Source organism: Tursiops truncatus, chromosome 11 (assembly GCF_011762595.2).
Source record: "Tursiops truncatus isolate mTurTru1 chromosome 11, mTurTru1.mat.Y, whole genome shotgun sequence".
Taxonomy (NCBI): domain Eukaryota; kingdom Metazoa; phylum Chordata; class Mammalia; order Artiodactyla; family Delphinidae; genus Tursiops; species Tursiops truncatus.
In genome coordinates, this window is record NC_047044.1 from 60,813,654 (window position 1) to 60,840,362 (window position 26,709).

The 26,709-nt window shown below is 57.9% G+C and overlaps 1 protein-coding gene across 4 annotated transcripts; it reads left to right on the top strand.

Moving 5' to 3' along the window:
* The first annotated feature begins 3,122 nt into the window (after positions 1–3,122).
* KRT80 (keratin 80) lies at positions 3,123–25,374 on the top strand. 4 transcript variants are annotated; one of them, XM_033866667.2, is made up of 9 exons: positions 3,123–3,761; positions 9,593–9,801; positions 14,313–14,373; positions 14,652–14,747; positions 21,225–21,389; positions 21,769–21,894; positions 22,523–22,743; positions 23,225–23,280; positions 23,412–25,374. In XM_033866667.2, the coding sequence occupies exons 1-9, from the start codon at positions 3,462–3,464 to the stop codon at positions 23,534–23,536; spliced, it is 1,359 nt and encodes a 452-aa protein (XP_033722558.1). In that variant the 5' UTR covers positions 3,123–3,461; the 3' UTR covers positions 23,537–25,374. The 4 variants fall into 4 exon arrangements, with proteins under 4 accessions (XP_033722558.1, XP_033722559.1, XP_033722557.1 ...); XM_033866669.2 differs by having other exon boundaries at positions 3,124–3,761; positions 23,377–23,544; XM_033866668.2 differs by lacking the exon at positions 23,225–23,280 and having other exon boundaries at positions 23,377–25,374.
* The last annotated feature ends 1,335 nt before the right edge of the window (positions 25,375–26,709 follow it).

The window sequence follows — 26,709 nt, forward strand, 5'->3', positions numbered from 1 at the left end:
TGCTCACTGGCACATTCATCCAGCAACTATGCATTGCTGTCCTGCATTATCCTGGGCCAAAGGGGGAAAACGCACAGACGAGGCACTGAAACTGTGACACGACCGTGCCATTCCCATAACGCCATCCAGCCGGGCTGCGGGGCCAGGATGCCTCTCCTATCCCAGGGCTGAGAGATGGAGAAGCCCTGGACCAGGACTGTCCCAGAGGGACAGGCAGGCAGGGAGGCAAGAAACAAGGGGTGGATGAGAGTGAGCAGAGATACATCAGCTGTTGGGGGGTAGTGACCTGGAGAGAGAAATAGAAGGAAGGAGGAAGTAGAGAAAATAAGAAAACTCCCCCTTGCTTCTCTGAGGACCAATTTCAGGGGCCCGAGCCTCCCCCATTCTTAGCTCTGGCCAGCGCCTGTCCCACTTCCACCTTGTCTCGGCCTCCTGGATGATCAGCATTTTGCCTCCTGTCGCCAGTGACAGGGGACCAGGGGCAAAGGAGGCGGACTCGCAGTGGAAGGTGAGGGATGGAGATTTCTGTCCCTGGACTTGTAAGGATCAAGCAGGACAGGGCTCCAGTATCCCTAAGGGGCACAAGACGCTGTCTCCAGCTGGGCTCACCCGAGCTCATGTCCCACCAGAAGCCCCAAGGTTTGTCTGTGAGTAGATCCAGGAGGGGTTGGGAGACTGCCCAGGTCCCCAAACATACCCCAGAGAGACTGAAATTTTCGCCCACCCTCCACCTTCCCTCTCCTAACCCCTGCCAGGCTTCCTGCCCCCTGGGGGCCTGAACCCCTAGGAAGTTTGGGCTCATATCGAGGCCAGGAGACGGTTTATGTCAGGTCCTCGGTTAGGGTGCAAAGTCAGGGGCCCGTACAGTGGACCCCCCAGGATGTTAACTCAGGGGTGGAGGGAGGCATGCGTGAAGCTAGGGTAGGGAAGGAGAAGGGGAGGAAGGGGGGTCTGGGTGCTTCCGTGGAGTTATGTTTGGGGCTTTTTTGCTGCACTTCCTGTTCAGGAGCCAGAGCTGTGACGGCCAAAGACACCTCTGTGACTGCACTCAAGGAAGACTTCTGGGCCAGAGAGGAAGCAGCAGGTGGGACCACATCCCCCTCCCCACACGCAGCGTCCCAGGTCAGCGTGCCCTCCGTGCCTCCAAGAAGCCAGGCCACCCGCAAGGAAGGCCGCCCAGTGCTCGGGCCCCAGAGACCGCCCTGCAGGGCCAGCCTCGAAGCCAGGGACTGTGACTTGTCAAAACACAGGGGCTGACGGAGGTCAGCGAGGAACAGCAGACTTGAGTTATCCAAAGGTCTCTGGAGAACTGAGCATCCAGCTTAAAGACAGTTAGGCGGAATCGAGCCCCAGATGTAAGAAGACAGCTTCCTTTTCCGTCTCACTGCCCTTTCCAGGAGTCACCTGGCTTAGAGGCTGAGACAAGAGGAAGGACTCCTAATTCCAACTGTCTGGGTTCAAATCCATTGCTTATACATTGCTATCAATAGCAATGTATAACGCTCAACCCCTCCGAGCCTCAGCTTCCCCCTCTGTAAACAGGGGCTGGTGAGAATTAAAGCGTCTGCGAAGGACGAGTGTCGTGAGGGTTTGAGGAGCTACTCCATGTAAAGCACTGGGGACATACATGACGTGTCTGCGGCGATCTTGGCACCAGCAGGGCCCGTATGCCTTTGTCTGCCCTCCCCACTCCCCGCAGAGCACGCGGGGGTAGTCAGGGTTGGGGCGGGCAGGGTGCTGAGTTCCACCGCGTGTTATTCAGATACCAGGTCAGGGAGGCAGGTGGGCGCTGCATGGGGGAGGGGAAGCACATGTCAGGAGGGGTTGGGAGACTGCCCAGGTACCCAAACTTACCCCAGAAAGACTGCACAGACACCCCTGCAGTGACCCCATCACCCAGAAGTGTCTCAGCAGCCCACCCCAGCATCAGAGCCTGGGATCCAACCTTGGGATAGGCTCGTGCCCTCGGGGCAGATTCCTGTGCCCCAGTGGAGCCAGAAATGCCCACCGTGTAGGACGGAGGTCTAGCCTGGGAGGCAGGAGGCCTGGAAGGGGCGATGTGACCCAGGCAGGAGCTCCCATCTCCAGCCTGTCTCCCCCTCCAGTCCCAGAGATCTCTCCACCCCTGTGACCACAGGAGTCTCTCCCAGGCACGCTCCTCTCTCTGCTGTAGCCCCACCACCTAGGGCGGTGCACCAGGTCCAGGGAGGGCACACAGAGCCATCCAGCCAGGGCAAGAGCGCCCTGGGACATCAGGCTAGGGAGGAAGGAAGAGACAGGCCCGGGAGAGCTGGAAAGTGCCTGGAAGTGGAAGAGCGGTGTCTCCGGAACTTCAGGAAGGCAGGAGGGAGTGCCCTGGGCTGGCCAAACCCTCTGCCACTCCATCAGAGGCTCTGCGGGAGCAAATCAGTGTCTTTTCTACTTACACTTCATATTTAAGATGAAATTGTTTTTTTAGGTTTGGGCAGGGATGACTTTTTAATTTATTTGTTTGTTTGTTTATCTGGTCGCGCAGGGTCTTAGTTGCGGTAGGCAGTCTCCTTCAACGTGGGATGCGAACTCTTAGTTGCGGCATGCGTGTGGGATCTAGTTCCCTGGCCTGGGCCCCCTGCATTGGGAGCGCGGAGTCTTACCCACTGCACCACCAGGGAAATCCCCATGCTGAGTCTTGAACCAATTCTCACTTGTCCAAAGCCACAGGCTCTTGACCTCGACCATCTATTTCCTCTCCAGCCCCTCAGATGGTGGAAGGCACACAGTAGGTACTCAATAAATAATAGATCAAAGGCAGGAAGGAGGGAGAGCAGGAGGAAGAAAGGAAGAGGAGAAGATAAGCAGGGGAGACTCTTGCGCAGGTAGAAAATAAACAGTCAAGGTGTGGTTTTCCAATGCCAGACTGGCACGGTGCCCAGGACAGCTGCCCTACACTCAGGAGCCCAGGGCCTGCGCTTGCCTCATCTTTTCCAGAAATATGTAAGCCTAGATACGTCAGCCTTCAGGTATGCAGTGAGGTCTTCGGTGAGAGGCATAGCGCGCTCTCTCTCTCTCTCTCTCTCTCTCTCTCTCTCTCTCGCTCTCTCTCCTTCTTCGTTGAAGCTGCCTTTCCTCTGGCTACCACCCGACACCCACCCAGCCAGCCAGCCCAGCTATGTCCCTCTCCCCTGGAGCCAGGCCTGGCTTGGTTGGGAGGCCTATGAACAGCCCCCCTCAGCAAGGCAGATCCCTGCCCCGGGAGGAGATGGGTCCATGGTGCCGGGGGAGGGGCAGGAACCACATCATCTAACAGGTTGGTCGGGCTGAGAGGCGTCACGCCTTCGAGGAGCTAATGAGCACTGTGTGACAGGTGTCTGCTCCTCAGTCCCCAGCCTGCCCTGCCTGCGACCGGAGCCAGCTGCCGCCACCCCTCAAGCCTTGCTCGCCCCTCACTGCGCCCTGCCCGCTCCGGGTCCCGGGGACCTGCAATGGCCTGCCGCTCCTGCGTCGTCGGTTTCGGCAACCTCAACAGCTGTGAGGTGACCCAGGCGAGCGAGCCCTGGCCTGGCACCTCCGGATGGAACAATTACAGGGCCCCCGGGCCGGGCTTCAGCTCCAGCAGCCTCACAGGCTGCCTGACAGCTAGCACCATCCCCAGGGTGACCGTGAACCCCAGCCTGCTAGTACCTCTGGACCTCAAGGTGGACCCAGCCACCCAGCAGCAGGAGAGCCAGAAGAAGGAGGAAATGAAGGTCCTCAATGATAAGTTTGCCTCCCTGATCGGCAAGGTGAGCAAAAGGTGTGGAGGGGCCGTCTCAAAACTAAACCCTGGGCAGGAGGCTGAGCTCTGTACCTCCCAAGCATCACGTCCTACGCCCGCCCCCAGCCAATGGGAAGTCGGCACTGCTAACTCCGCAGGCTCTGAGCGGAGAGATGGGGAGGGGAGTGCCTGCACCACCCTGATGTGGGGGAGAGAGGGACCCCGGAATGGCCTCTGAGGGGTGTCAGGATAATAATGTGCTGCGTGGCCTGGGCTCACCCTCCCTCCCAGGCGTGGACTAGGGAGGGGCTCTGAGTGTGACCACGAGGATGCCCCCTCATAAGAATGGCCGATGGGGGCATGGGCTGCATGCAGTCCGACTCCAAGGCAGATGGACAGGGCCCACCTTCCTGTCCACGCTGCTGGCTCTGTTCGGCTTCCAGGGTCAGAAACACCGGCAAGGGCTGGGGGCGGGGGGCTGGCAGCACATGTGGGGAGGCCAGAAGGAGGCTGCAGAATGGGGCTGCAGCCGTGGCTTGTCAGGAGATAGGAATGCAAGGGATGGACGCTGCGAGTCAGAAACAGGTGGCCAGCCGGTCCTCCCTGCACCCACCTGAGTAGAGGGATTGAGTCCCTGGCACCCCACTTCCTGGACCCCACTGCCATGGCCAGCATGCCGGTCTGGGCACTGGCATCCATCTCCGGCCCAGGGCAAGGGCTTCAAGGGCTCCAAGGAAGTCCTGTCTACCTCCCAAAGCCGGTCCTCACTCACCTCCTCCAAGGACCTCCCCTAACCAGCCCTCCCAGCTCTGCTCCCTGCTGCCCTGCCCGAGAATAGTAGTCAGATGGTAACAGCTACTGATCATTAACAGCTCACCATGTGCCAGGAACTGTGCTGGGTACTTTACATATTTATCTCAATTTCCCTCAACCTTAGGAAAGAAGTCATTTTCATGCCCATTTTACAGATAAGGAAAACTCAACTTTCTTGCCCCCCACCCCTCATCCTTCTGCCCCTGGCTGGGTCCTTCTCTTCCCCTTGCTCTCCCAGCCTGTGTCCCTCTGTACTTCCCCTAGGTGGGCACTCACAGAGAGGGGAAGAGGGAAGAAAGTAACTTCTGGAGCACCGGCTTGTGCTCTGCCCACACCACCCGGCGCTCCACAGTGGCTAGTTCCCCTCCTGTGTAGACAGAGCAGCCCAGGGGTGAAGTACCTTGCCCAAGGTCACACAACCGGCAAGGGTACGGTCTGGACTTGAACTCAGGTCTGTGAGACACGAAGCCAGTAGCCTCCGAGGTGGGAGTCATTTCTCCCCGGCCCCCTCTCCCGCATTCATGCGTCCAGACCAGCATTCCTGCACCCACACCTGGGGTGCCTGGGGTAGGGGTGTGGAGGGGAAGTGACAACTGGAGGACAACCAGAGCCTAGGAGAAGAGCCCGCTGCCCTGGGAAGGCAGGTCCCTGCAGGGCCACCTCCTCTCCAAATACAGCTTAATCCCTTAAAAGGAATGTTTCATGAGCTACGTAATTTGTAATTCGGCGCGGATGGGTGGCTTTCTCCCTGGACGCCAGGGCTGGTATCACCCTGTGCCTCTCCGCCAGGGGGACAGAGGGGTGTGTAGGCACAGGGAGGGGCCCGAGGGGTCTGGGTTCTGTTCCCAGGGCCAGGGCGATGCCCTCTAAGAGCTTCAGAAGAACTGGAGCTTCCCAATCCGCAGTTCAAGACTTGGCCTTGAGGAGGGTGCTCTTCAGGGTGGGACGCAGGCAGCCGGGGTGCCAGCCCCTTGGGGAAGCTGATCGCTGGGGCTCTGCCCAAGGAGTCCCAGCCGATCCACCAACTCTATGGAGAAGGTCTGTTATTAGCTCGAATCCCTCCTTGTAAAGACCGTGAGGGCCCAAGGGGAAGCAAGCAGAGGTTAAGAACGTGAAACCTGGAGTCGGCGTTGCAGGGTTTGCATCCTGGCCTCACCTCTGACCGGCCGCATCACCTCAGGCAAATTGTTTAGCCTCTCTGTGCCTCATTACACATCGGTGTAATGAGCTTGTCAAACGGGATCATTTTTGAAAAGCATTTATAAAGCCCTTACCACGTACCAGGTGCATTCTGTTTGTTATATTAAAAATACCATAAATGGGCCTGGCCCAGGGAACTCCTGAACCCATTTAGTCCCTTCCAGGCAGAAGGGAGCCTGGTAAGAGGGAAGGAAGGGCCCTGATGGAGGGAGGGGGGCGGGAGCTTCGTGGGTAGGCGTGCAGCATGGGGCTGGATAGAGATGCATGAGCCAGGGGGTGAGACGCCATCACCAGTGGAGGGGTGGGCTCTAGGCAAAGAGAAGAGACAGGCAGGGCCACCCTCCAGCTCCACATCCCCTTCTGGGCCCTCTGAGGCACCGAGAGAAATCAGAGAGCACTGAGGAAGAGGAGGAAGAGGGAGAGGGTCGGCGGGGAGACCCCCAGGAGTCCACCAAGGGGCCCTGGAGCGATGCTAATTCTTCCACTTGGAGGCTGTGTTTCCTTGGGCAAGGCACTTACCCTCTCTGTGCTTCAGACTCCACTTCCCTGCTCTGCTCCTGCTCTGAGGGTAGCCCTGAGCTCATGCCAGTGGAAGGACTGGTACAGCTGCAGCCATGAAGTAGGGGAGGCCGAGGGAGGAAGGGAGAGGGCAATGCCAACATCCAGCAGAGGCTGCTGGCTGGGCCCTCTCACCCTCACACGCAGACACCAGAGGGGATGGAGGTGGGACAAGAGGGAGGACTCTACCAGTGGCGCCCAAGGAGGCTATAGAGGGGGAATCCCAGAGGGGTGTTAAAATGGCTGGGGACAGAGAGTCGGGCACAGGGTCTTCCCTTGGTGTGTGTGGCCTCTGGAAGTCACCAGAGCCATTGGGCACCTGCACGAGGGAAGGCACAAACCAGCCCTTCCTGACGAAGAGACCCTGAGGCTCCTTAGGCAAAGCCAAGTTCTGGCTGGAGGCAGAGGATGTGACACCACCCCCACCTGAGGAATAGGACCTGCAAGCCCCAGAGGCATCGCTCCGAACGCTCATGGGCACGGACTGTGGGCCATGGGCTGGGGACGTGAAGCCTCCCAGGCGGTCAGCCCCCCCTCCTCAGAGGGGGGTCCCAGCCCAGCCCAGGCTGCTCAGCTCCCTCCACAGAAAGCACATCTCTCCCCACCCTCATCTGGGCCTGCTTTTCAACAGGGCGGCCCGGGACCCTGGAGTTGGGTCACAGTGAGTTCTGTGCTTCTGAGCCTGTTCCTTCATCTGTAAAATGGGAAGCAGGTAGACCAGGGGCTTGCTCTCTGACGCTCCTCTAGAGCTGCCGCCTGTGATCTAAGGGCAGGGGTCAGCCAGGACGGGGAGGAAGGGGAATGAGAGGGGGGTGCTCGGCAGCCTTGACAGGTTGGAAGCAGTTAACCCTGCACCTCACAGGGTGCCAGGATTTCCTGCCCTCCCAAGGCCTTTGTTCCGAGAGAGGGAGGAGCCCTTCTGCAGGGGAGGTTCTGGGTGGGGGATGAGTTTCCATCCCCACCCACTGAGACAACAAGCAACTCCCCCAAGGGCAGCAGGGAGAGGGGGCTTCCCGGGATCCCCCAGAGGCAAAAGTGCCCTTGGACTGGCTGGCCAAATGCACCCCGTCTCCCAGCAGGCAAGTACTAAAGCATAGGGGATCGAGGTTAGACTAAGGGAAGGACTTCCTGGTCTAAAGGGCTTTTGGGTTGCTTATGGGTGGAGGAAGGAGCCTCACATCTCTCCTCCCACCCCACCCCCAGTATAAACATGGGGCTCTTACTTGTCAAAACACAGGGAAGGTGGAGTGAGCAGAAACCTGCCCTCACCCCCACCCAGCAATCCCTCACACACACAAGGAGGACAGAAACTCTCTCGACTGCATCCCTACTGAACCTGTTTGATGGCGATGACATCAAACTGTAGGCTTAAAGTCAGCTTCAAGCAGAATTTACCGGTCCCAGTGGGAGTTAAGGAGGGGAATGACAGCCCACAAATGCCATTGTCCAGTGTTCCCGCTGGTGTTGTCTGCTGCAAGGGTCAAAGGGGCCTTCCGCAGAGCAGCAGAGTATCTCAGGGAAACCCGGGAACGTGGGCAGGACAGAAAGAGAGGCGAGCCCACCTGGCACCCAAATTCAGGAGGAAGAGGACCACGAATGTCCAGCGCGGCAGCTGCCGTCAGATGGGCCTGTGTGTGCAGCTTGGCCACCGAGTTGCTGTAGACATCCTGGACACGTGACCTGACTGCCCTGGGCCCCTATCTCCTCCTCTGTATATGAAGGGTATAGACCCGCTGATCCAAAAGGCTCCTGGCTGTGGTTCTGGCTTTTCAGGATGTGATTCTGGGAGCTGATGCCAGCCGTGGACGGGAGGAGGTCCAGCTACTTGCCTGTGGTCATAGGGAACCTCACCAGGCTCGTTGTCACAACATCCTCATGACAACAACAGCCTGCACTGTCCAGGCGCCTAGCCCCAGCCACCCGTCTCGCCTCGATGGCTTACCCGCGTCCCGGGCTCTGATGCGCTAGGGACCCCAAGAGGCAAGCAGATGGCTCTCAGTCTGATAGGGTGCGTGGGGGATCAGGACAAACGAGCGCCAAATACTGGAGGGAAGAGGGGAGGCGGCTGGGAGCACGTGGAGGAGGGCCTGGGATGGTGGGAAGGAGAGTGAGTGCCCGAGAAAGGTCGGGCCTGGAGAGGACAGGCGGGGTGGGGAAGAGGCAGGGGGAGCCCCCAGGCTGCGCTGGGCTGAACTGGGTGGAGGGAAGGAGAGGACTCAGGAGGGACCCTGCCAATCTGCCGGTGGCTGGGGTGGGAGCTGTAGGAGCCCCTGCAGAAGTCTGAGCAGGAGAGTGTGAAGAGGACGCAGAGTTTGAAAGGAGCCCTGGGCCCAGAGCCCTCCCAGTCTCTGTTCTCAAGGCAAGACAGGCCCTAACTAGAGGCAGAAGCCAGCCCAGCAAGGGCAGCTTGGTCCCAGGGCCTGCAGAGACCTTGCAGCCAACTGGAGGCCTATGCTGCTGCGGTTCAAACATTCTAAACCCAAACTGCCTGGATTCCGCACCTGGCCCTGCCACTTCCTAATTGTGTGACCTTGGGCGAGCTACTTCACCTCCCTGTACCCTGTTCCGTTGTCTGTAAAGTGCAGCTGAAAATAACACCTACCCCGTCGGGTTGTTTGGGGGTTTAGTGCGTTAAAGATGTCCAGCAGGTAGGAAAAGGCCCGGTGCACAGTGGGAGCTAGAGCAGAGTTTGCTATTTGCTGCCTCAAAGCACATCCCCGGGTTCCTCTCTCTGCAGGTGGGCAGGGCAGGTGACATCATCCCTGACTTCTAGCTGGGGAAACTGAGGCTTGGAGGGGCTACAAGTCCAGGGTTGTCGGGAGGATTAGCATTTAAGAACTAACCAGGCCCTACCCTGCTGAGTTTCCGAGGCAAGATGAGACCGGGCTTGCCGAGGTGGGCGGCAGACAGGCCTCTGACACCCCACGTTCCGTGGGGTCTGCCACCCAAGCTCCAGGCAGGCCTGGAGAGCCTGTCACATGTGGGCAGTTCACAGCTTAGGCCCCTTTCCCTCATCTCCTTGGCCCCGGCCCTCCCGTAGGAAACCTTCGCTAATCGTCTCCACCTCCCTGGGATTCTCAGATTCCATCCTTATTTCACCATCTGCAGTTTGAACAATCAGTAATTGGAGATGCCACCTGAAGGCTCTGAGTGAGGGCCCGGGGTGGGTGTGCTCCGCGGGTGTGCTCCGGACAGATGAGCTGCCACTTCGCATGGAGGCCCCCGGAAGGGGCGTGGGCTGGCTGGGCCGCACCTGGCCCTCTCACGGCAGCCCTTCCGCTCTCCCAGGTGCGAGCCCTGGAGCATCGCAACCAGCTGCTGGAAACCCGATGGCGCTTCCTGCAGAGCCGGGACTCGGCAGCCTTTGACCTTGGACACCTCTACGAGGAGCACCAGGGCCGACTGCGGGAGAAACTGCGCGAAGTGAACCAGGAAGGGGGCCAGCTTGAGACCAAACTGCGGCAGGAGCTTGAGACGGTGAAGGCGTTTCAGATCAGGTAGGGGCGCCCTATGGGCATGTGGGCCGGGACTGAGGCTGGGGACCAAGCTGCGCTCAGGTGGGTCCGGGAGCCCAGGCCAGAAAAAGAGGAAACTTCTTTAGAAAACAATTCTTTAGTCCACAGTTGCTTATTCAAGACCTGCAAGGTGCTAGCGGTACTCTATAAATACTGGGAGGATGTGACAGTGAAGCTACAGTGACCCCCCAAATAGTGACCCTTATGACGAAGCCAGTCTCATGCTGGCTGACGGCCAAGCCCTGTGCTTGCTGGCCCCTGGGCACTGTCACAGCTCGCATCCCCATTGTGCCCATAAACACACTGGCTCTCGGCCGCACGACCCTCTGGCAATGGGAAGTTGTGTCACTAGCTAGAGCAACAGATGGGCTCCTGCTTTGAACGTAGCCTGGGATGTTGACCTCTCTTGGGCTGGCAAGGAGCAGAAATGATGGGGTCTGTTTGCACAAGGAAACAGTCCCCTAGAGGTAATGCGTGCCTGACCTCAATAGTGGACTTGGGATCTAGAGAGAGATGAGGAGAACAGCCCCAGCCTTCAGGATGCTTTTGTCACCTAATGGGACACACAGACAGGGGGACAAGCGGCTGGCAAGCAGTATGGCCCAGTGGTTAAGGGCCCAGGCTTGGGCATGACTATGTCCTGTGGGAGGGGGTTACTCCCTGCCCACACCCCTCATTAGCTCTGTGACCTCGGGCAAGTCGCCTCACACGTGAACCCCAGTCTCCTCCCGTGTGGAGGGGGAACGGTGATGGTTGACGCCAAGGCAAGACTGGTGTGAGGAGGAAGTCGAGAGTTCAGCGTGGTGCCCGGGGCTGATAAACGGCCCCTTTTCTGACCCCTAAAAGGCTGAGTGCCCAGCACACAGCGGTCCTTGACTCGGGCTTGCTGAGCTGATTCAGCCAGTCTAGAAAAGCAGACCAGGTACCCTGGTAGCTCAGAGGACAGGTGACCCTTTCTGACCGGACAACGGCCACGGCTTCAAGGACAAGGAGGCTGGGCAGAGCAGAGAGGCCGGTCTCCTTGCAAGGAGGCCCCCGGCCAGGGTGAGGGGAGGACAGGGTGCGGTTGAGCCCGCACCCTCCTCCGGCAGGGCTTGGGCCGGACCCCCGGCCAGGGATCTGAGGCGAGGCCCAAAGCCTCCAGAGTCAGAGGGTGGAGGCAGCCTGTCAGGAGTCCAGGGACCTGGCTGGGCTTTTGCCCACCGCCTCTCCGCATGGCCTCCCCTGCTCAGACCACATGCAGAGGGGAGGGTCACACAGAGAGCTCTCCCCTCTCTGGGGACCTCAGTTTCCTCATCTGTGGATCTGGCTGGGACTTCCCAGCCAACTGGCATGATCTACAGCCCTGGCCTGGGCTGGTCCTCGAGGCTGGGCCCCTTTCTGACCTGGGGGCCACCTTTCCCCCGAGCCCTGCCCTCCCAGGTCCTAGGGAAACACACAGGAAATCTGATTGCCCATTCTGACGGTGACGAGGCAAATCATATTGGCGCACCAGAGCCCACGACTCATTTCACTGATACCGAGCAGGTCTTTGGCCCTCAAAGGAGCAGAGGATGGCAGAGCTGGATGGCAACTTGGATCCTCCTTTTATGGGGAAGGAAACAGAGGCCCAGAGAGGGCGGGGGCTTGTCCTCAGTCACGTGGCCGTGCATACTAAGTCCCATCCCTAACCTCACAAGCTCCCGGGGGAAGCCGCTCCCGTGAGAGCAGCAAGATCACATCCACAGAGGCCCTTTGTAACTGGAAATTCTGTACAAACACTACCTGTTGTCTTAATCTGGCTCAGCCCCCCTCGTTTGGCCTGCTGCCTGGTTTTACTATTTAGGCTCAGGGCCTCTCTTCCCCTCTCTGGGTAGGGAACACACCTGAGTTGGGGGAGGTAAGGCTGGAGGGTTTCTGGGTCTGCGGGCCAGAGCCACAGAAGCTGCAGCCTGGCTGTGCAAAGCCCGGGGCCCCCAGGAGCCAGGAGGCGCCAGACCAAGCCCTGACAGGGAGGGGTGTGCCTTGAGCCTACAAGGCCGATGAGATCAGCTTCACTCCTAGAAATAAACAAGTTTGGTGGGGGGAGGTATGGGTGTGACGAGCTGAAAAGGGCTAAGAATGGTTTCGGGAGCCGGTGGCTGACAGACTGGCAAGGGATTGGTGGTGAATAGGGGGACATGGCATCACGTAAGCCTCTATGGGAATGGAGACTTCCGAAAGCTTTGATGTAGCAGGGACCCCAAGGATCAGCTAGCTAACCCCTCTATTTACTAAGGATGAAGCAGAGGCCCAGCAAGCGGAAGCAACTTGCCCAAGCCCACACAGCAAGTGACTCAGGAATGTCGCATACGATTTTGTAAGCTGTCTGGTGCACAAGAGCATCTGTTTGAGGGGGTGAACTGGAATTGAAATGCAGTGGAGTCAACGAGAAGGGGGCTGGAAGGCTGCACAGAAGGCTGGGAAGGGCAGTGAGGGGTAAAAAGGAGGTTTGGCACCTCGGAGGGCTCCCCACTGGACAGTTCTCCCCAAGGTCCTGCACCCAGGCTGGCAGAACTCTGCTATCCAGAGAAGAGGGGTGGGGGGAGGGGAGAGGCTGGACACAGGGCGTGCGTGGGGAAGGCCAGTCAGTGGGAGCTGCTCAGCTTGGGGCTCCCCAGACCCCTGTCCCCAACTCAGGAGGCCCCCAGATTCCAGAGGGACGCCTCTTCAAGTCAGATTTGTGAAGGATGTGCAGAGAACTGCCCCCTCCCTCGCCTGCAATGAGGGTTCCCGTGGTTTCTTTCTGGAAATGCTGAGACAGAGGGGCCGAGGGCCGGGGTCTGGTGTTGGAGAGGAGGGAGCTTGGTAATAATAATAGCAGTCGCTTTAGTGGGTGCCACGCACCGTTGTGAACACTTTATGTATGAACTTATTTAATCCGCGCAACATCAACATCATCATGACAAAGGCACACAGAAGCAGCCTGTCCAAGGTCACACAGCTAGTTAGCAAGGCAGTGAGGAATTGAACCCAAATAGTCTGGCTCTGGAGCCCCATGCTTAACCAGCCTGCTGCACGAGCCTCCAAGCCCCTCTCTGTGCCTCGATTTCCTCATCTGTGAAATGGGACCAATAGGCCATCCCTGGCTAGCAGCTCTGAGGGTCACAGGAGGGGGTGCAAGTAAAGCTTCTTGGGCATTTTGTTTGCCCTGGCAGGCCCCAGATTGCAGACCAGTCTCCCTGGCCCTCCCCACCACCCTGCCCCCATGACCCGTACTCTCAGAGTCCCTCCAAACTCTCCGAAGCCGAGGTAGTGACCGGGGAGAGTGCAGGCCCTCAGCACACTGAGTTCCAGAGGCCCAAGTGCCCCATGGGCTCTCACCCCCTGGGGCCTGCTCCCCTGAGTCCCTCAGGGAGGCTGGGGGAAAAGAAGGCCTAGGGGATGGCAGGTCCAGCTAGTCGACGTGGGCGATGGGTGACGCTGCCCCATCTGTGAGGTCAGGGACTGGGGCAGGCGGGTGGCTGTAATTAGAGCTGCCAGTGATTCAGGCATTCCCTGAAGAGGAGGGGAGAAAACAGGAAGCCACAGGATCCCCACATCCGCTGGGGCAGGCAGGGCTGCAGGTGGGAAGCGTGCAGCTGGCCGACACCAACCCCGGGGGCCAAGAATGTAAGGTCAAGGACCCAGGGAGCCCGTCTCCCCATCCAACAGTGTTCTTGTTCTGAAAACGAGGTGGACTGAGTAAGGAAGAGGCACATCTGAGGAGAGAGGGAACCCACCTTTGTGGAATGCTGGTGGGCTTCAGCTCCCACGCACACACGCATGCACCCATGCACATGCACACACGCATGCACCCATGCACATGCACCCGTGCATACCGCGAAAGACAAGCGGGGGGTGGAGTTACCTGCCCCCAAACACACCGGGGGCCCATCTGACTGCAAAGTCCATGCCCTTCCTGTCCTCCCTCTGCGGGGAAGATGGCCTGGTGTCCTGCTGTCTAGCAAAGCAGTGGGGATAAGGGTGGGGCTGCAGGGACAGGTAGAGTTAGGAGAGGATAACGTGCGAGGCAGATGCTCAGAGCAGACTCAACCGAAGACAGCTCGTTTGAAACTGAGACTCTCCGGGGAGGAGATGGGAAAACGATGAGGGAACAAAACGTCAGGGTGAAAGGGCTGCACAATCAGGAGGGGTTTCCTGGAGGAGGTGAATGTGAAGCACAGCCAGGAAGGGGCAGATGCCGCTGGGAGAGGAAAGGCTGCTCATCAAGGAGTGAGCCTGGGAAGTGGGCTGCCTGCTGCCCCAGAGCCAGCACTAGGGTATCGTGGAGGAGCGGGGCTGCATCCACCTGAAGAAAGGGACCACGTTTTCCTAACCGGCACAAGGCACCAAATGGGGCTACAGAGGCCCTGAGCCCCACCCAAGGAGGGTTAAACAAACCCTCGCCAAGTCCCACCACACCCAGCTGAGCAGCGCCTCTCTCTCTCTCTGTCTCTCCCTGCCTCCCCCTTCCCTCCCTCCCCACCTCCCAGGTATGAGGACGAGATCTCCAAGCGCACGGACATGGAGTTCACCTTTGCGCAGCTGAAGAAGGTAGCCTCCCCAGCCTGCCCCGGGGGCTCCTTTCTCATGGACACTCTGCCCTCTTTTGCTCAGGATCCCCAAGCAAAGCCCCCAGAGGCTGAGTCCCAGGACCACAGGCAGAGAGACATGAACCTGTCCCCACCCTTCTCCTTCTGCCAGGCTCTGAGCCAGGTCTCCTCTGGGACTCACCCCCATCTCACCCAGGAAGCAAAGTTCCCCCTACCCCACCCCTGCCCTGGGACCCCTCCGTTCCCTCCCCCATCATTCACAGCTGCTCCCACCCCCAGGACCTGGATGCAGAGTGTCTTCAACGGACAGGACTAGAGAACAAGTTAAAAGGCCTGAAGAGCTTTGTGGTCCTGATGAAAAGCATCTACGAGAAGGTGAGAAGATGGGGCCAGGGTCCCGCTGAGCCGTGGGTAAGGGATGCAGGGGAGGCAGAGGTGTCCAGTGGGTCGTGGAAACTTCAGCAGGCACTCACTGTTGGCAGCCACAGATGTAACAGTTTCCTAAACCCCTTGCACGCTGCTGTCAAAAATCCAGCGTGTCCCCTCGTCACTCATTTCATGGAGTGCGGCAGGTTCCCACAAAGCCTCTCTCAGGGAGAGCCCTGCTTTCATGTGTGCTGGAGCGCTGAGGGCATGCAGGGGACCAGGTACATCGAGGGTCAGGAGGTGGCCTCAGGCAGGGAACCAGGAGGCCTTGAACAACCGTTCTAATTGAACTAACCTCTCTCTCATCCCCGTAGCCTAAATTACAGACACCCACAGTTCTAGCTGTGATAGGCCTTCAGTGCACCCCCCTCCATTTTGGGGTCAGGCAGGGAAGACCTATAGTCAGATCCTCTGGTTCCCAGACAACACTAGCTTCTGCCAGACAGAAATAATGCAGTAAGAACTTCCCTGGCAGTCCAGTGGTTAAGACTCTGCACTTCCACTGCAGGGGGCATGGGTTCGATCCCTGGGGAACTAAGATCCCACATGCTGCGTGGGGCAGCCAAAAACAGAGACCCAGTAAATGTAGACAGAGGAGCCTCCAGACACGTTCTCATATGTCCTCAGCTGAGCCTGGGGGAACAGCGGCCCAGCAACGCCTGTCCCACTGCCAGTGCCGCCAGCAGGTGAGCCCTGCCGCTGGACTCCACCCCTCAGCGCCACTCTGCCTCCTGGGCATCCTTTGGGACGTGTGTTCTCCTCTCTACATCCCCCGTCTCAGGGGTGAGGAGGCTGATGGGGCGAGGCTTCAGTTCATCTACAAGCAGGCAGGACCCTCGTTGGGGATGACGGTGCAGCAGCCTGTGCGCTGCAAACCGCTGGCGCCAAGCTACGGCAACGCAGCCCAGGGCAGAGCAGGGGTCAAAGTCGCCACCGCAGTCAGAAAGGTCCGCTGAAATGCCCTAGGGCTGCTGACCACGGCTTCAGGGCTCGCCCTGTGGAGACGAGACTGGGCCTCGTGGCCGCACGTGGGCCTCGCTACTCTCCGGCGGCTCAGCCCCGAGAGGGGCTTCCGTGGGCCTGAGACCCGCCTGCAGCCATGGGAGGCAGCAGAACTGAGAGAACACCCCAACCCTCGCCAACAGCAGGGAGGCAGCCCTCGCGGGCAGGCCGCTCCAACGCCCACCGAGTGGTGTGGGGAGCGGGTGCCCAGGCGCAACGGCCTGTGATGGGATAGATCCGTTCATTCACTGAACGAATGTTTACGGCAGGCCTGCTAGATGCCAGCGCTGATATCACAGCAGTGAGCCAGGCGGGCGAGTTCCCTGCTCTCAGGAGGGCACAACTTAGCTAAGAGGGGACAGGCTAATAAGCACCTCTGTGGACAAGATCATTTTGGAGGGTGAAAAGTTGCTGATATGCAAAGAAACAGGGTGATGCCTTACTGCAAGAGGGCAGGGAGGCTTCCGCCCCCGAGTCCGAGTGTTGACAGGGGTGCATCTCAGAGGAGGCCCAAGCGTGTGAAGGCCCAAACCAGGAAGATCCAGCTCAGCGGAGACTTGAGGTGGCTTCCGCCAAAGGAAGAGCCGTGTGAAGCACCTGAGGCAGGAATGATTTGATCCTGGGAGGGAGAGAAAGCAGCAGCTGTGGGCAAGGGCCAGCTCATGCAGGGTCTGGGGCCCAGGATGGGCTGTGGGCCTTATTCTAAGCATGATGGGTAGCCCATGGTAGGGACCAGCGTGGGTGCTACAGACGGGGTAAAGGTATGGCTTGTGCTGCTGGAGGACTGCTGTGGAGAAAGGGCCACAGTGAACGCAGAAGTGCATTTATTATTATTTATATTATATTATAAATACGATCATGTATTATATTATAACATAATATATTTATAATATATTATTATTACATGTTATATATAATATATATAATAACAGCAGTTATTATTGCTTTGGGAGGCAGTGAGGTGGCAGGTTGACATCGGGCCGTGAGGTTTGAGTTTCTCTCCACACACCTCGTAGGCTGAGAAGGCAACACTGACCCATTGCTAAAAAGATTCCCCACACCAGCGGGTCTCTAAGCTGGCACCGCCTAGTAGAAATATAATGCAAGCCACATAGGTAATTGTAAGTTTCCTAGTAGCCACATTGTTTTAAAAAGCAAAGAAATGGAAAAAAATAATTTTAATGTATTCTATTTAGCCCAGTATATCCAAAATATGATTATTCAACATGTAATCCTTATAAAAAATGAATGGGCTATTCACATTCTTTTTCCCGTTCTAAATCTTCAAAACCTGGTCTGTATTTTACACGTCCAGCTCATCTCAGTTCTGACTGGCCACGTTTCAAGTGCTCGTGACCTCAGAGAGCTAGTGGCTACTGCATCAGACAGAGCAGGTCCAAGCACAGGCAGGTGCCAGCCATGGCCAGCTCAGGTAGAAGGAAAACATGGCGGGATGTGAGTAGCTCCAGGTGAGGCCAGACTCTCTGGTTTCAACTTTGGAGCAGACATCAGAAAAGCACGGCTATATAGGCCCACCCCAGGGTCCCAGGAAAGAGCCCTCCCCTCTCCCCAAAACACACACACACACCACACACACACACACCCAGGATAAGTTGTGGAAGGCCTTTCCCAGAAGCCAATGGCCATAGGCTGCTCAGGGCCTCATCTACACACTGCAGCCTCCCAGGCAACCCCTTTACTCCTCATCTCCGGGAATACAGGCTGTGAGAGGACCCTGGGGCCCCCATCTCCCCTCAGCTTCCAGGGTACACCCCAGCTCCCAAGTGCACGGGGGCCTGGCTGCATCCAGCCAGAATGCCACCTGCCCCACCCACACACTCTGGTTCCAGGGAGATTAGCTACGGAATCCACTGACAACCCCCTGCCCCCAGGCACACCTCCTAGGGTGCTGATGCCTGCAGAGGACCTGGCATGACTAAGCTGCTTTGGCACCTGCCTTCGCGGTGCCTCGGGAGGTTGCTAGGCCCTGGACACCTCCTCCCGGCTCCATCACCGTTACCAATCACAACAATAGTTTCCTTAGCTGTTGCTTATTGAGCACCTACTACATTCCAGGCACCAGGCTGAGTGCTTTCCAGATGTAATCTCATTTACTCTTCCCAATAACCCTATAAAGTAGGGATAAAGATTAAGAAATCACGAACTTTAGAGCAGCTGGGATTTGAATCCTGGCTTGGCGATTATGTGAACTGGAGCAGGTTCCTTTATTTCTCTATGCCTCAATTTCCCCATCTGTAAAATGGGGAGAACAATAGCACCTAGCTCACTGGCCTGTTGAGAGGATTTATTTTGCTAATATGTCCTAAAACACTTAGAACAGTGTCTGACACATGGTATTTGTTAAATGTTAGCTGTGTTCAGTTCCATAATTATACACATTTTTCAAATGAGGAAACTGAGGCTCGGCTAAGTTTACAGACTTGGCCAGGGTTGCTCAGGTAATAAGATGTGCTGGTACTCAGAGCTCAGTTCCCTTTTCTTTTGGCCGCACCACGCAGCACACAGGATCTTAGTTCCCCAAGCAGGGATCGAAACCGTGCCCCCTGCAGTGGAAGCGCGGAGTCTTAACCACTGGACCACTGGGGAAGTCCCCCACTGCCATTAAACACTGCATTTTACCAAGCAGTACTGGTACCCCCTGAGAGTCACCATCTTCCCGGACCTGGGGGACCACAACGAGAGTGGTCATACGCACGGCAGCCTCCTCAGACTCTGGCTCCTAAGCGAAGCTCTGAACTGTACCCCGGCTCAATTCTTGCCAACTTGAAGGTACCCATCCCATGGTGGCACTCCCACACCACACAAGTCAGCATTGTTATGCCCTCTGCAGCCCGGCAGGGGCTGGCCTGTCTGAACAGGTCTGCAGATGCTCTAAGCCCTCCACTTCCTGCTGCTGTGTACCATGCTCATGCTTACGCTGCCTCTTTCCAGAAAGGATCCGAGGCTGCCCCATCAACTGTGTTTCTCCCATCCTTTTGCCCCGGTGGCGCCCTGTGTTCTGAAGCGCCCTAGCCTTTTCCTCGTCCACAACAAACGCTACCCTAGGCCCGGGCTGGAAGTGTCCCTGGAGAGCTTTGTCTGAAACACCCCAAGTCCACCCACCTACACAACATGGTGACTGAGGGAGCCCCAAGCTACATCTCTGAAACGGTTCACAGCCAAGCTCCGGCAGGGATGTCCGTTCCATCTGGGAGATGCCAGTCTCCAAAGATGACCCAAGGCAGCAGAGCTGGGGCGTGAATCCGTAGGCACCGTCAACCTTATTCTGGCGTGGGTCGGGGCCTCCTGCTGCCTCTGCTCCTAGATCTCTGTTAAGTCCATCTGCAGATCAGCTAAAACCCTCCATCGGGGAACCCCCTAAAGGGCAGCTGGCCACTGAGCTCAGAGTCCCGCGGGCTCCAGGGTGGAGACAGGCTCCTGCCACTGCCCAAGCTGCCTTTTCCAGGAGGCGATCCCGATCACCAGAGATGCTAGTGGGCGGGGTCAGGCAGCAAGCGGACAGGGGAGGGGCGGCCTTCCTCTGCAGGCCTCGCAGCTGCCCGACCCCGTGGTCTACAGCCACAGGGATACGAGCTGCAGGTCAGCAGCATCCGCAGGTCCAGACGCCAGAGCCTCAGCCACAGCCTCGCTGAGCAGAAAGACAGATGAGCTTCGGGAGGGGGCCCAAAATCAGGAACCAAGATCAGAATGCGGTCACGAGCCAAAACCAAAACCTGGATCTGAGCAGGCCTCCTGATCCAACTGCCACTTTTCAGGAAACGCAGGGGCCAGAGGGAGCGTGTTAAACACCGACACGCAGGGCAGTCGGTCAAATTCAGACTATGGGCGAGCAACTCGGTGTTTTCAATAAGAAAAAGAAAAAAATAATAACAGAGACAGAGAGAGATGGAGATGGTAGCTACAAAATAAGAGAGACTTAGAGACAGATGGACCAATGACAGTGTACGGACCTTGTTTGGATCCTGAATCAAACAAAGTTTGATCCGGCAGGAGTGGCTATGCCGTCCCTGTCCCACACCCCCCCCTCCCGGGGCTGAGCCCCGCCCCACCTCCCAGGGTGCCCGGCCCCCCTCCCTGCCTCTCTGAGACTTCCCGGCCACCTGCCTCGCTCTGTCTGTGAGATGCTAGCCACGGACACTCTGCTTATGCCCACTCACTCCTCCCCACACGGGCCCCACACGGGCCCAGGTTGTTAATCAGCACCTCCAGGGAAAGCAGCCCAGGGCCCTGGAGGTGACACCTTGCAGCCCCTACAAAGACACCCCTCCCCACCTGCCTTTCTAAACACCCCTGAACCTTCAGGCCAGAAAGCTGTCAGGCTGCGGGGCATGACAGAAAGCAGATCTGGGGCTTCAGCGCCTGTGTCCACCCCACGATGTGAGCTTAGCAGGAGCCGCAAAGGCTCTGGAGTCCAGCCCTGCACTCACAGCTGTTTCCATCAACTCTGTGCGCTGCAGTCTCCTTCCTCTCTGTAATCTGGGGCTAACAATCGTGCCAACCTGATGAGGAGGAGATGTGAGGATTCCTGGAGAGCCCTTAGCACACATACAGCCTGGGCTATCATGAGCCCCCAGGGAAATGGGAGCTTTTAACGCTTCCGGGGTCTCTGAGAACATAGGCTAGCATTTTCTGGGCAGAGAAGAGGACAGAGAAGAGGGGGAAAGCAGGATCCCAAAGGACAGAGAGAAGAGAAGATGTTGAGGCTAAATCCTGCTGTGGCCGGGCAAGCCCCTCAGCTAGATGGGGGGGGGGGCACTGAGTCCCCAGGGCGACCCTGGAGTCACCTCTGCCTTGGCCACTGGCAGGGGAGTGGGGACGCCCGACTGTCAGCCTCTGGTCTACTCCTGCCCTCATCATTCACGGGCTTCCATCCCAACATGTGTTCAACAGAGACATTGCCCTGCCAGATATGGAGGCCTGGAGGGGAAAACGGCTCATCCAGGCCCTCGGGGAGTTCCCGTCCTGGGAGGGCAGGGGTAGGGGAGGCCAAGCTGCCCAATGGTAGAATTCCCTCAGGCCCAGAGGTCCTGGGCCCTTTCCTCCCCCGCCAGGAGAGGAGGAAGGTGGTCTGCCCTAGGAGTGGACAACAGTGTAGACGGGGGGAAACAAGAGGGATAAGGCTTGTAGGGTGGGCCTCTGGAGTCAAGGGTCCCTCCCTGCCCTCACAGAGAGGAAGACCAACAGGTGAGTGAGCGGGGGGAGGGGGCCAAGAGCTGCTTCCCAAGAGTCCAAGCTGGCGAGGCGGGGCAGGGAGGCATCTATCCTCTGAGCATCTCTCCCGGGAGACAGGGAGGAGCGCGCCCTCCCCTCGCCCGGGGGATGAATGCACAATGGGGACTATGTCTGGCTGAGGGTCTGGTGCCCCCCTACCAGCCCTGAGCCCCCAAGTCTGTGCCCCGCCAGGAGCTGAAGGACCTGGCAGCCCAAGTGAAGGATGTGTCGGTGACCGTGAGTATGGACAGCCGCTGCCACGTTGACCTGAGCGGCATCATGGAGGAGGTGATGGCCCAGTATGACGCCGTCGCGGCTCGCAGCCTGGAAGAGGGCAAGGCGTACTCCCAGAGCCAGGTTCGGGGCTCACGAGACTCTGGGAGAGGGGAATGGGGAAACATGGGGGGGCGGAGCCCACGGCAGTGAGTTCACAGGCAGAAAGGAGAATGTGAGCGCCCAGCGCTGAGCCCGGCTCCAGGGGTGATGGGGACCGGGCAGGCCCACAGTCTGCACTCTTCAGCAATGCCAGGCCAGGTGTGGGCGCGGCCCGTGGGGCTCAGTCCAGGGCAGCCAGGAGAGGCCATCCAGAGACGGATGTGGTGGGGGGAGGAGGGGCAGTGGTGGGCCACAGAGGAGGAGGTGGCGCGGGGGTGAGGAAGAAGGAGAGGCCAGGGGCCAGGGTGCCGGGGGGACACACTGAGCGGCCCCTCACTGCCGCCTCCTCCACAACCTCCAGGTGGAAGAGCGGGCTGCCTGCTCAGCCGAGGCTGGGAATAGCCTCCAGAGAAGCCGCGGCGAGATCGCTGACCTCAAAGTGCACATCCAGAAGCTCCGGTCCCAGATCCTCTCCACCAAGAGCCACGTGAGCGTCCGAAGCGCCCACCTGGGGGTGGAGCAGGGAGGGGCGCGGGACACACGCTCTCGCCCACTCTCACGCACGCACACAGTCACACATGCTGAGTCCAAGCAAGCCCTGGCCGAGTGACCCTGGGCAAGTCACTTAGCATCCCTGGACCGCAGTTTCCTCATCCGTCCTCCTAAGATGGCTCTGCAGATCACATGAGCCTTGCAGATAGAAGTGCTCTGTAAACTGGCCGGGGCTGTTGGCACGCTGGAGGGCCCAGCCACATACACCCAGAGCCCACTGCCTCCCTCCAGGCCTCCTACCAGCTACACGGAGAGAAGGGAGGGGAGGCCTAAGCCCCAGCTTCCAGCCAGAGAAGTGTCATCCCTTAAGGACAGTTGAGACAGGCTCCTCTGGGGGCCTGCTGTGCTTCCCCCTTTGGTGGCCTTGGGAAAGCGTCTCCGTAGGTCTAGCTGAATGCCCTCTTGCTGCAAGGCAACCCACTACCACGCTCAGGAATGCCGTGCTAGGTCCTCCCTCCCCATGCACACCCCCACCAAGGACAGAGGTGGGCTCCTGGCCCTGGCCCGGTCTCTCTCTCCCACCTTTGCTCACTGACCCCTTCCCTCTGTCCTCCTGGCTGCAGTGCATGAAACTGGAGGAGAACATCAAGGCAGCCGAGAGCCACGGTGAGCTGACCCTCCAGGACGCCAAGGCTAAGCTGGCCCAGCTGGAGGCCGCCCTGCAGCAGGCCAAGCAGGACGTGGCGCGGCAGCTGCGTGATTACCAGGAGCTGATGAGCACCAAGCTGGCCCTGGACGTGGAGATCGCCACCTACCACAAGCTGGTGGAGGGCGAGGAGAGCCGGTAGGAGCTGGACCAGCGGGGTGGGGCTGGGAGCGCGGGAGGACTGTAGGACCAGCCCCATAGAAGGCCGGCCCTCTCCACCCCCTCCCCGCCCACAGCATGATTCTATGAGCCTGGCACGCCTGGATTCATATCCTGGCTCAGCCACTGAAACAAACTGGTACCTCGGCCCGGTTCATTAAATTCTCAGCTTTCCCATCTGGAAAATGGACCGATCATAAGCATGGCGCGCGTGTGGTGCAGAGGATTAATACGATCCTGCGAGCAAATGCCTGTCACAAATTAGTGCTCAGAAAATCACAGCCATTCATGCAGAGCCCAGAGAGGACAAGCTGGCTAGCCAGGCTCACACAAAAGGGCAGCCCAGAGCTGGGAGTGACAGCTAAGAATCGCCCTCCTCATACCAGTCCCCAGGCCCCCAATCCCAGGGGAGCTTAAGCCACAGGCTCCCTTCACATCCCACCATTTCCTCCTCCCCCAGGATGGACTTGCCCTCAGCCACTATGATCAGATCCATGCAGTCCAGCTCTAGAACTGGTGAGCCCGCTTGGCCCAAGAACCCATGGTGGGAGGTGGACAGCGGGGGGATCGTGGCCCTAAAGGCATCATACTAAATGGCTCCCAAACCTCCAGCCCGTACCCTGCCCCACCCCTTATGTTCCCTGTAGCTGCCTCCAAGCATGGCCTCTCGAGAGCCCCCTCCTGGAAAAAGAAGACCAGGGGAGACCTCGTGATCAAAATCACCGAGACCTCGGAAGAGTTCCTCTCGCAGGAGTCAGAGCTCTCACAGTAAGGCTGCTGCCCGGACCCCAGGAGCCCCACGTCATTCCCCTGCGGCAGGAGGAATACAAGCTAGACTCAAGAAAGCAGCTTGGAGTCTCTAGGTCGGGAAGGAAGGCAAACCTGACCCTGAACTAAGAAGAGGAGGGTTGGAAACAGTGACTGCCTTTCTGTGGGTTGCCAGGGATCCGACAGGACTGTCACCAGCTATTCAAAGTCACTGGGCTCCACATCAATATCTCACAGTCCCACCCTTCCAACCTCTGGCCAGAGGTTTTCCTGACTGGGTAAACTGGGATCGGGCGTCTGTTTTTCCTGCACCTCCTCGCTCCTCCCCACGACAGAGGGCTCTGAACCAAGGTCCCCCTGACCCTTTGCCCAACCCTTGCCCTAAGCTCACGTCTCAGGTCTTGCCTTGCCTCTGCCTCGGAACCGAGGCGATGCCCTTTTTCCCCCAGCCCTGGCCAGCCACGGACCAGGGGCTGATGGGACTGCCTGGGCACCCTCTGCATCTGGAGTTCCTGGGGAGGCTGGGTGCTGAGGACCCCGGGCTTTCCTGCACCACCTGGGCTCCCTGGAGACCTGACAGTATTAGGAAGGGAGGGGAAGAGGCTCCCTGGGTGTTTGGGACCTGAGCCCGGACCTCTGAGATCAGCGCAGACACCTGTGCCCCTTCCCTCCTCCTGTGGGTCCCTCCCAGCAGGTCACAGTCAGACGTGGACAGGCTGCCCAGCCAGCTCCCAAGCCCCTTCTCTAGAAGTTATTCTTGCCGTGACGAACTCCCTGGCGGGGAGGTGGGAAGCGGGGAGGCCACATGGCAACCGGAGATCAGGCAGGAGAACTGGACCCTCCTTTCTCCTCCCTGCCATCCTGGGGTTCACCACCTTGCCTGGGATCTGAGCTCTCTGCCTCCCACCCAGGTGTTTCCCAGCCTGAAACCTGGCTTCGGTGCACCAGGCCCTTGAGACCCCTAGCCCCACCCCTGCCATGAAACCCCAGGCCCATTTCCCGTGAACCCCACTCCTGGGCGTCTCTGTTCTCTGCATGGGGCCAAGCAGCCTGGCCCTCGCCTCCTCTGCACCCACACCTGTGGGTTAGAGCTCCTTCCCTTCTCCCCACTCCGCGCCTCCTCCCTCCATGCCCGCCCCCGTGCCACCGGGGCGGGAGGGTAGATGGGTCATGAACAAGGCACTTTCCACTCGGGTCTGGGAGCTGCTGAGCCCTTGAGGTCGGGCGGGAGGGCCCCGATAACAACCAAAGAGAGATTGTGCAGCGATCCAACAAGAAGATTTGGGGCTCCTCTTTCCTCCCCTTGGCTCTCACCTTCGGGGGCTCCAGCCTGCCACTCCATAAGCCACCTTCCTTCCCTACCTGCCCCTTGCCTCACCTCCTCTTCTAGCCCCAGTTTTGATTCATTCATCTTGTTTTCCAGGAGAGGGTGGCCCAAGGCTCTGGCCCCCTCCTAGGTCTCAGGGTCCTCCAGGCCTGTGGGGGGCACTGAAGGGCAATGACTCTCAGGCTTGAGGGAACTCAGACATACACTCATCCCTCAAGTCCCAAAAGGGTGCTGATTGCTGTTTTTCTCTGCCTATTTATTGGTTTCCAAGGGAGCAAATCCTCAGTGGGGATACAAGATATAAAAAGTATATATATATATATATTATTTTTTCATAACTTATACATCTTTTAACTTATTGCTTCTCTTCCTGTTTCTGCATAATCAGTGCTATGTATACTATCTGGAGAGACAACACATCAGCCACCCCACCTGACTGGCTGACTATATTGGGGCAATGCCCCCTTCTCCCCGCCAAGGGATGAATAAAGTGCTGAGATTTGTCCATGGATAAAGCTGTGTGTCTGTTTTTATCTCCCCTCTCAGGATTGGTCAGTCACTGGTCAATCAGGTTGACCACAGGACTTTGGAAATTCTCCAGTTATGGGGAAAGGAGTCCAGGGACCTAGTTATACCTTCAAACCAATGCAACTTGGACACAAAAAGTTCTCCTGCCCCACCATCCGACAAGGAGGCTGTACCGGTGTGACCTATGTTCCCAGCGCCTCCCGATATGCCCAGGCACCACGTGGCCGCCTCAGTAAGCACAGACACAGGGGATTCCCTATGTGACGGCGTTTCCCCCTCAAGCACGTCCGTCTGATCGTGCTGGTTGGCACAGCCCAGAATATTTTCTGATAGGTACAGGCCTAATCCTGCCCAATCAAATTCGAGATCAACAAACAAGGATTGAGGGCCTTATCCAAGCCCAGCCCCGTGGTAGGACACCTATGAGCATTCCCCACCCCGCCATCTCGAGAAGCTCGCTGTCAGGTCAAGAGAGGAGCTATCTGCTCACGGCAGCCAGCCGAACTTCCTCTCCAAGTGAAGAAAGCAGGGGAGAGGGGCTTGTTCAGGGAACCCGGGGATAGGAAGAAGAGATGTCTCAAGGACAGGAATCTTGGGGGTGAAGAAGGGCCTTTGAAGCATTCGTGTCCTGGCTCACCCACTCACTGGAATGAAGCCTCAAACAGAGCCTCACTTTTCCCATCTGTAAAATGAGCATACAGCTTCCCTACTTACCTAAAAGGGTGTTTGGGGATCTGACAAGATGGCTGGGTTCACTCCTACCAGGAATAGCACATGTCTGGCTTGAGCACTCCGAACAGCTCAACAGAGGTAAAGGATTATTAGTGATGTCGTTATAGTTATTACAGCGGACGTCATGGCTTAAAGACAACCCCCTAGTCGAGAGACTAAAATCAGGCGAACAGGCCTGAGGCTGGCTCTCTCAGGGCACAGCACAGCCATGCCCTTGGGCTGGAAGACTAGAGACTTCCATTCAGGGTTTATCCATTCTCCTGGGGCCCCTGAGGGATGGGCTCCACTCTCAAAGCTCAGAAGAGACGGTGGATAAACCCCATTCCTATTCAGGAAGGGCCTGGGAACTGAGACCAGCTCTCTTACTTATATCATCTTTGTTTTTTATTGTATTAATTTCTGAATTACTACTTATCTTTGTTTGCTATTCTGTTAATTTCTGAATTATGGATTTCTGAATACTAATTTGAATTTCTGAAACTGAATTCATAATATTTATAACATAAAAAATGACCTATCGTTATTTCCTTTCTTCTACTTTCTTTGAATTTATTATTTTTATCAGTTTTTGACTTGTTGAGTTGAATCTT

Coding starts and splice junctions, on each gene's coding strand:
- KRT80 (XM_033866666.2), top strand. CDS start 3,462: ATGGCCTGCCGCTCCTGCGTCGTCGGTTTCGGCAACCTCAACAGCTGT. Junction 14,748..21,224: donor TGAAAAGCATCTACGAGAAG/GTGAGAAGATGG, acceptor GTGCCCCGCCAG/GAGCTGAAGGACCTGGCAGC. Junction 21,390..21,768: donor AGGCGTACTCCCAGAGCCAG/GTTCGGGGCTCA, acceptor CACAACCTCCAG/GTGGAAGAGCGGGCTGCCTG.